This window comes from Castanea sativa, chromosome 3 (assembly GCF_040712315.1).
Source record: "Castanea sativa cultivar Marrone di Chiusa Pesio chromosome 3, ASM4071231v1".
Lineage (NCBI taxonomy): Eukaryota > Viridiplantae > Streptophyta > Magnoliopsida > Fagales > Fagaceae > Castanea > Castanea sativa.
The window spans coordinates 12076320-12086616 of NC_134015.1; the positions used below are offsets into that span (position 1 = coordinate 12076320).

At 31.7% G+C, this 10297-nt stretch overlaps 1 protein-coding gene and 1 pseudogene across 1 annotated transcript; both read left to right on the forward strand.

The window, feature by feature from the left end:
• Nucleotides 1–9130, forward strand: part of LOC142628521 (putative disease resistance protein At4g27220) — a 35359-nt pseudogene extending 26229 nt beyond the window's left edge.
• LOC142626892 (uncharacterized) lies at nucleotides 1540–3715 on the forward strand. The gene is made up of 2 exons (XM_075800602.1): nucleotides 1540–2393; nucleotides 3369–3715. The coding sequence occupies exons 1-2, from the start codon at nucleotides 1758–1760 to the stop codon at nucleotides 3435–3437; spliced, it is 705 nt and encodes a 234-aa protein (XP_075656717.1). The 5' UTR covers nucleotides 1540–1757; the 3' UTR covers nucleotides 3438–3715.
• Nucleotides 9131–10297: the final 1167 nt, after the last annotated feature.

A 10297-nucleotide genomic window follows, 5' to 3' on the forward strand; every position in this document is an offset into this window, starting at 1 on the left:
TTCAGACTCTCTGAACAATCATTTGAAAATTCTGCAGAAAATCCTAATTCACGATTTTCGATCGGTCGAAAATTACTTTCAATCAATCAAATGCTCTTTTCGATCGGTCGAACAAGAATCGAGCAGCGATCGAGACATCCAGAAACTCCAAGATTATTTTCTTACCATTTCGATCGATCTAGCCAAAGTTTAGACCGATTGAAACTAACTTCGAATTTTCACTTAGAAAATTTCAGAACTTGATTTTTCACTTTAACAACTTTATGAAACAATATTATCAAAACTCAAACATCATTATTACAACTTATCCTTGTATATACCTATATATACAACATAACATGCAATCATTTCACAAGATAATCAATCATGACATATTAGTACCTGATGTTAGAAAATCGTATATAATATTAGTATCTGATGTTAGAAAATCATATATAAGCAATCGTCTCATGACCTCCCCAAAATCATATATAATATTAGTATTTGATGTTAAATTGCCCCTAATAACACATACATAAAGCCCCTTTACTCGAAGAAAGAAACAAATATCATCATACTAGTTTTTGTCTTTTCATAGTGGGCGCACTCCTGTATGGTTAGAGTATTGGTGTTTTTTGTTTTCAAAACAATGTGAAAACAGTCATCAAAAAAGTAAATTCAAAATTTGCTTTCAAATTCTCATAATACAAAAAGTGAGTTTGTCACCATGTTTTCAGGTTAGTTTTTTAGGGGCTGAAAACACAAAAATTGTGTTTGGAACTCTAACTCAATTTTTTAGAATAATGCAAACTTTTTCTGACAAAAAGTCACGAAGAGAGAGAAATCTCGCAATGCCCAAACCTTTCATTAAGATAAGACTTAAGTGGGGTGGTTTTGGTTTAGGTGTTTTTTCAACACCCATAAACCAAAACCACCCCTCTTATCTTAATGAAATCACTTTCTACCTAATTAGATTTTAGGTAATCTCTAAGAGACCAATGAGACACTGCCACCTCACCATCTAATCTCTTTTGTTTCCTTTTAATTTTAACTCATTTAAAAACTAATAATATCAAAATCCTAAACCCCATCTCTTCTAAAAGTCCATCAGGCAGCATGTTGAAGTGTTTCCACATGTTCAAGCATAAAAGACAGAACATCCTTAACCTTAACCCTGCGACATTTGCACCGAACTCATCAAGTCACATGATGACTCTAGGACTACGCTGACATAGACTTTGCTTGTCGATGGACTCTCCGACAATCACAATATCATAGAGATTTGTATGACAATCACGTACCATAGTATTGTGTACCTATTTTGTTATTCATACCATTATTATTTTTCCAATTTAATTATACTTTCAATCTTGTCATTTAATCTTTCCCCAATAGAGTTGATATCCTAGCTTTGCCACTGGTTAGATACATTCGATCCCTACTTGAAATTGTTGGGAATATTATCCTAACTTGCCTAGGGAACACTAACTTTTCCTTCTTATGTTCAATACTTTGATCTTTCCCAGGATATATTGTCTAACTTGGAAGAATTGAAATTGGATTGGGATGATACCATAAATCAGACATATGATCGATTAAAAGCACAGTTCTCTTGCAAACTGAAAGTCCTCGGGCTGTACAGCAAAGATAGGTGGACAGCATTCCCTTGGGTATTTGTTCAAGGATTGTACAATCTTAAGGAGCTTGACATCAGTAATTTTTTCTTGGAAGAAATTTGTCCATGTGGAATTGTCAATAACGGAGGACAATATGCTGAGATGTTTGAACGTTTAACAACTTTACATTTATCTAAAATGCCCAAGTTGATGCATTTGTGCAAGGAAAACTCTCAACAAGTTAGGGGCATTCAAAATTTGGAGTCTCTACATGTATCAGAATGCGGCAGATTAAAAAATTTAGTGCCATCCTCAATGTATTTTCGAAATTTAAACACTTTGGAAGTATCGAAATGCCATGGGTTGAGTAGTTTGGCAACTTCTTCAACAGTCAAAAGTTTGGTCCAACTCAGAAGATTGACGATATCTAAATGCAAAAGAATGAGAGAAATAGTCACAAACGAGGGAGAAGGTGAAGCGGGAGATGAGATTTGTTTCAATCAATTGAGTTATTTGTCGCTTTATGATTTACCCACTCTAGGAAGCTTCTTCCACTTGGGTATTCGCACCATGAAATTCCCAACACTACAATTTCTACATGTGAACAGATGCCCGGAATTGAAGATCTTCTCTAATGGAGTCCTAAGCATGCCGAAGCTAATTACTTTTACACTGGATGGAAACCGTTGGTCGGTACACCAAAGTGATCTGTTCCCGGTGGAAGATGTGAATACCTTCATAAAAAGATGTTGGGAGAAAAGAGATGATCCACGCTTGCGACAACTGTTCACTCAGAAGGTATGTTGACTATGTTCTCACGTTTTTATTTTATGTAATTCTTAAAAGCATTTTTGTTGGAGTTAACACAAGGAAAGTGACATGATGCGAACCCAATGGTCACATATCCTAAATCCCAAGGCAACATAACGTTAATAATATAATAATATGTATAACACTTGCAATTGTTAATATACTTTTTCACTACTTGGTCGTTAAAAGGTGCGATGCACTGAAATGTGAATTCAACTAGTTTTAATATTGAGTTAGTTTATACATTAAAACAAAAGTGAATTCAACTAGTTTTAAATTAAAAGATAAAAGAAAAAGTTATTGACAAACACACATGCCACTTTGGCAATCATTTTTAGAAGGCTTTTGGTAGAATAATTTGCTTCGACTGCCATGTATTATGCTTTGGTTTCTTGGCAAGTTGAATCCAAATAAATAAGATATACATTTATTTTTCATATATTTATCTACAGACATGCACATATGGTATACATTTTTTTTTCTTTATTTTATAAGTGTGGGAGTTTTGTTATCATATTTACCATCTAGCTGACATAACTCATAAGTACATTTCCATTTTATATATGAACTCATTTTTCTTCTACGGTGATGAAGTACTCATTTCTCCTATATATAACAGCAAAATGATAAGAATTTTTTACACAAGCATATCTCACTCGTTTACACTGATATAGAAACACTAATTTAATCATTCTTTTTTTTTTGGGTTTGACAAAAAAAAAAATCTTCTTATTTTTGCTCTTGAGAAATTTGGTTAGAAAAGACTTGATATTTGTTCTTGTGCTTGTTGGATCTTCTGACTTAGGTATCAACTGCATTTATTATTGTATATAAGAATGAGATTGTTGATTAGATCATGATCTAGTGTTATGTTGTTTTGGGATTAATTTTCTCTTTCATCTTTTTATTTTTTTTGGGATTAGTTTTCATTTGGGGCGTTAATTTGAACATCTTTTATTGTAGACCAATGCAAGCACAAGTGAGGCCGGAGAGGAAAATGATGTTGATGACCTGGAGGATGACTCAATGTAAGATTCAAGTAAGGGGAGACAAGAAAATGCCGGTGATAGCTTTGGAGGATGACTCATTAAGATTCAAGTGAAAATGGAGAGAAAAATGATTGAAATGACTTCGAGAATGACTCAAAGGAAGATTGATCTTGTAATTTATTAATGATTGATTTCTAGAACAATATAACTTTTATTGTTGACGAGTGATGTAGTGCTTTTTGTTTTTGGAGGTGATGTTATAGTGGTAGACATTATTGGATGGACCAAAAGGTTCGCCTTAATATATTGGTGTGTTACGGATAAGGATGAGACTCATAGACTCATAGTAGCTTTGTTATGGGGCTTTGGAGCTAAGACAAGGCTATTATATGGTCCAAGAAATCATATGAATTTTTATTTGTGAAACTGTAGTTTCATAGACAAATTGATGGATTGCTTTAATCAAGTGGTAAATTTTGTACTCATCCTTGCTCATCTCTAAGAGGTGAAAACCATATAGCAGGATCCCTAGCTCATATCTAAGGAGTGAAATACAAATATTCAGCCAAAAAAAAAAAAAAAACAGAAGTGAAAAACAAATACTAGCCTACCGTTTAGTTTGGGTTGGTGAGGTTCTAAGTTATTTTACATTTGCTTTGCTAATGATCTTGCTTAGTATGTTTATATTTATTTATTTTAGATGGAATTAATGGGGATCATACCTTAGACATTGAGACACAACAAAGGTTGATCGAGGTGCTATTAGGCCAAAAAAACAAGTGTGAGAATTGAGATTAAGCTGTTAGGATGTGAATTTAATCATTGGTCTTAGTGACCCATGTTAAAAAATGGTTAAGTAGCACAAGTAGAGGCCACCCCATTCAATTAAAGTTGGTTTTGATGCCTAACACTATCCCAAGTTTGTACCCTATCTTCTTATTACTTAAATGATTGGTCTTTACACTCTTAATCAAGACGAAAATAGCAAAATTTCTAAGAGTGTAATGTTTTAAATGACATAGAAGAGTGCCAAATTTGAATACAATGTAACAAGGCCTTTAGTAGGCATATTGCTACTCAATGCTGATACAACACAAATAGTGAAACACTTACCTGCAAGTCTGCAACACATTTTTCCTTTTACTAACAACCTAGCTATATATTAAGAGGAATGATATATCCACAATATTTTCACAACATTTTTACAACAAATTTTAAGTGACGAATTGTTATTGGTTGTTATTGTTGGGGCAAAAAAGTAATCTTAGTGTTAAGTTCAAATTTGAACCAATAACGACTAACCATTTATGAAAATATTGTAAAAATGTTGTAGAGGTAGCACCTCTCATATATTAAATATGTGTTTAATATTTGTACTTACACAATGCAAAGACACCTTCTATAAAAATAGGCAAACCCAAATCCCTATTTATAGGGCCCCTTAGCTCCAAAATTTATCTCTTCGTGGAGTGGTCCTCTCACAAACATGTGGGCTCATGGATGGAGCTATTTATGGACTAGGTCGGGGTAATGGCCCCCTAAAGTTTTTTTTTTTTTTTTAATATTAGTATATTAGTAGGTACTAATTTTAGCAATTTTGTTCAATAAAATTACACTTTGCCCTCCCTTAACAATGCAAACAATTCTTTTAAGAGTAATATTATTGTCGCAAACTTTTTTATAACATTTTTATAAACTATTGAGGTAACAAATTTTTATTCGTTTGCACACTTGGATTACTTTTTATTTTACCAATAATCACTCACCACATTAGCAATTTTGAAAATTTTTGTAGTTTTATTATTTTCCACCTTTTAAAAGCCATAAAAAATTAATATATTAAATCTAAAAAAAATATACAAGCCCAAAAAAATTAGCCTAACAACAAAAATTAACAATAAAGCTAAAAAAAATTAAGCTCAAGCAACTTATTTTACCCAAGACAAACAATTTAGCCTCTTAAAAAGTTTTGAACAAAAATCCTTAGTAATAAAGCAGGAGAGTCAAAGGCCGGAGATGCTGTACACAGCGAGCAGCAGAGCCACTCCCTAACTTCAAGTTTTGACTCTATCCCTGTATGAGCTTACACCATGACAACGACACTTTCCTTAAGAATGAGTGCACCCAAATCCCTATTTAGCCCCTTCCTTAAACCATTAGTTCTTCACTGTTTTTATGTTCTGATTCATTGATATGGTATTTGTTCTAATAATATTTTTTGAAACTAATTTGTGAAGATGGAGATGCTATTGCAACCATATTGCCTTGAATTAATTAATAAAACCCTAAAACTTATTGTAGCACTTTTTCCTGTAAATACAATTTCAAGTGACAAGAGTACATAAGTTGGCAACTTGGCAGTGGCAATGGCAGCGGAAGACTGGAAGCTAAAAATGAAGCAAAGGCGCATGCTAGCAGTAGCCCTCAAAAGCAAGTACTAATGGGGTAATTTTACCTTGAGTAGAGATCACTGGCAGCTTCATGTTCTTCCAAAAATATCGACCATAAAAACTAGTTGGTCAGTCAAATTGAATGAAAGTTAAAAGGCAGAATCAATAATGATTTTAAGATTTTAGTTTGAAGGGTTATCTTAAACTGGTCTTGTGTCATGAAATGGAGAGGAGCAATATCATTCGAATTTGGGTTTAAGGTTCAATGGTAGTGATGTTGAAGGGCACTCGTTACCGATTTGGGTTTCAAATGGGGAAGAGGATCCATATCATTTGGGTTGGGTAGTGCACACATTAGGCACATAGAGACAACAAAACAAAAGAGAATAGACAAAGGAACCAATTATACTCATTTTGAAAATTTAGTGGTTAAAAGCGTTCATTTAAAATATTAGGAACTATAAAAGCACTCATTATGTAAAAATTATGGAGCAAAAGTTTTTTTTTTTAAAACCTATATAATATAGTTTTTGACAAATAATGAGAAAATTGAGTTATTTTTAAAAAAGAATTAAAGTCTAAGGTCTTGCATATATTATATTATATTATATAATATGATTTGATCTTAATTAAATAAATATCAGAACTAAAACATCTGCCTCCATGCTTTGTGTTTAAGATGTAAATTTTGAAAATTGTAGCTGCTGAAAAATATTTGCCAATGTGGTGTGATTGGGGTGTGACTTTGATAGATCATATTGTTTTACAGCTCATGCTTTGTCTTCACTTCCACTGTTTGCATCGTCCTTTGTCATAAATATAGATATGTCGTTTGATTTCTTAATTTTCATTTGTCCTTTTTTTCTTTTGAATGTTTTTGGAATATATGTGTCCTTAATTTTATTTTATATTTTATAAATATGCTTGTTTTTAATAACTTTCCATCCTATCATTAAGCCTCCAGACTTAAATTAAATGTTTTAATGTTGGGGTACATCACTGCTAATGGATAGCCCTACTAACGTGATGGCTAGTTTAAGGTAAATAATGGATGGGGCTACATTTTCTGATATTCAAAGGGTTAGGGTCTATCGGGTTGAGGAGAAGAAAAAGTAATAAGATAGAAAAGTAAAAGGATAAAAAAATTTAAAAAAAAAAAACTTTTTTATTTGATTAAGTAGAAAAATTGGGATAAAAAAAAGTAGTTAATATAAATTTACTTTTATACTCCTGCAATTTGGTTTATTTTTCTTTATTATTACATTACATTATATTATATATGACAATTATAGAGGAGCCATCCATCATTTGGTTAAAAAATGAAAACTACCATTGATTCAAAAAAGTTTAAAAGAAAAAAAAGCTATTGTTAAACAGAAAAACAACCGTTGAGACTTGATTAAAAAAAAAAACCACAGTTTGATAAAAGAAAGAAAACACGTTGAAAGAAAAAAAAAATCCTATTGTTTGATAAAAGAAAGAAAAAAGAAAGACCAATGATTAAAAATAACAAGTCACTGTTTGAGAATCAGAAAACACGTTCCAAAAAAAAGAAAAGGAAAGGAAAATGAACTGAACCTAAAACACAACACAAACACAATAAATGAATTAAGCTTCCCATATTCAGATGGGTTAGGCCATTATGTTCCAATTCAACAGTCCCTTTTTCTGATTGAAAAGGTATGAACTTGTAGTTGTTTCTTTAATTGTTAACATGGATATGACCTTCAGTATATTATCTTTAAAAAATCCTAAAAATAATTTTTTAGATTTCTTTTTTGGAAAATTATGAATGACTTATTTGAGATGTTCAAATGATAAAATCCTTTATATATATATATATATATATATAAATCTTTCAAACTAATAGAATTTCAAATTTGGTTATTTATATCCATAGCTTAGGACATTTTTTAGTAGGTTCCAATTAGTTTAACTTGTAAAACTTTTTTCCTTAGACGAAAGCGCTAGGTTTGAATCTACGTATTTACACTAAAAATTAATTAGTATCATGAACTGATAATCAGATCCTTTTTTACCTTTTATTTTTTCCTTAAAACAATAATAAGAATAAAATAAAATTTAAAAAAAAAAAAAACTTAGTGCATTCATGTACTAATACTTTTGTGCCTGAGTGGTCCTGATTGGAACCAAATCACTTGAAAAGGAACTATAAAACAAAAAAAAAAAAACTATATATTAGGCTCTCAACTCATAGGAATGGATTTCAGCATTAAGGGGCAATGGGGATTCACGTCCACATAAGATATTATATACAATTATTGCACAAGACAATAAATGTAGATGCATTGATGCACATCACTCCTAGCCACTTTTTTTTTTTTGAGAGTCCACTCCTAGCCACTTGATTTATATACATTTAGTCCCACTTGAAATTGATGGGAAGATCATCCCTGACTTGCTTAGACAACACTAACTTTTGCTTTCTTTTGTTCAATACTTCAATCTTTCCCAGGATACATTCGCTAACTTGAAAAAATTGAATTTGGATTGGGATGATACCAAGAATCAGACAAATAGTCGACTTTATGGAGAGTTCTTTTGCAAACTAGAAGTTCTCAGATTGTACGGCAAAGATGATAGATTGATAGTAGTCCCTTCGGTATTTGTTGAAGGATTATGCTACCTTAAGTATCTTTCCGTTAGTAATCTTATCTTCGAAGAAATTTTTCATGTCAATAACAAAGGACAATATGCTGGGACATTCGAACATTTGACAAAATTGAATCTATCTAAAATGCCCAAGTTGATGCATTTTTGGAAGGAAAACTCTCAACAAGGTAGGGCATTTCAAATCTTGGAGATTCTACATGTATCACAATGCAGCAAATTAAAAAATTTAGTGCCATCCTCAATGTATTTCCAAAATTTAAACACTTTGAGAGTATCGAAATGTCATGGCTTGATTAATTTAGCAACTTTCTCGACAGTCAAAAGTTTGGTTCAACTCAAAGAATTGACTTTATATGAGTGCAAAAGAATGAGAGAAATAGTCACAAGTGAGGGAGAAGGTGAAGCAGGAGATGAAATTTGTTTCAATCAATTGAAATATTTGTTGCTTCTTGATTTACCAAGTCTGAGAAGCTTCCACTTGGGCAATTGCATCATCAAATTCCCATCACTGGAAAATCTAACTGTGACTGGATGTCCGGAATTGAAGATCTTCTCTAATGGAGTCTTAAGCATGCCGAAGCTAAAGGAAGTTGGACTGGGTGAAAACTATTGGTTGGCAGTTCGAAGAGAAGTGTCATGGGAGGAAGATGTGAATATAGCCATAAAAAGATATTGGGAGGAAAACTATGATCCATGCGTGCGACAATTATAAATTATTCACTGAGAAGGTAATGTTCTAACGCTTTTATTTTATGTAATTCTTAAAGAAAAAAGTTGACCGAATGCTCTTTGAGCATTGGTTTAGAAGGTAATTTTAGAAATATTAAAAAGCTATCAAAAAAGTTAATTTTGATGCATATATAACCATCAAGTGTTAACAAATAAAATGTTAAATTAGAGGATTCGTAAAAGAGATTATAATTAATTTAATTAAATTTGTGTAAAGAACATCAAATCTAAATCAATCGGAGTTTTTTTAATATTGGATTGCTTTATATTAAAAAATAAATAAACAGTGAGTTTTACTTAGTTCTATGTTACAAAGATAAAAGAAAAAGTTGTTCACAAAAGCACACACCAGTTTGGAAATCATTTTTTTATTTTTAATTTTAATTTTTCATATTTACCATCTAGCTAACATAGAAATTTCCATTTTATGTATGAACTCACTGTTTCTCCCCATAAAGTCCTCCTATATTATATATAATCAGAAAATGATAAAAGTTTTGATGAAAATATATACCATTTTGGTTCCTACATTTTGGGGTCATCCTCAACTTAGTTCCTACTGTTTAACTCATTAACAAAAATTTCCTACAAGTTGACCACAAATTGAAAATAACATGAACCAAATTGACAGATATCAAAATATATGAATTATATATACAGTAACCCCAAAATGTAGAAACCAAAATAATATTTTTGCCAAGATTATTTTACATAAACATATATCATTTGCTTACACGGATATAGAAACACAAATTCAATTATCTTATGTTTGTTTCTCAGGAATTTGGTTTGAAAAGACTTGATATTTGTTCTTTTGCTTGTTGGATTTTCTGACTTAGGTATCAATTGCATGTATACTTGGAATTAATTTTCTCTTTCATCTCAGGTTGTTTTTGCACTAGTTTTTCGTTTAAGCCATTAATTTAAACTTCTCTTATTGTAGACCATTAATTTGAGCTTCTCTTATTGTAGACCATTAATTTGAACTTCTCTTATTGTAGACTGATGCAAGCACAAGGGAGGACGGAGAGGAAAATGATGTTGAAGACTTGGAGGGTGACTCAATTTAAGATTCAAGTGATATGGGAAAGGAAAATGTTGGTGATGACTTGGAGGATGACTCACTAAGATTCAAAATGTGTGAGGTGAT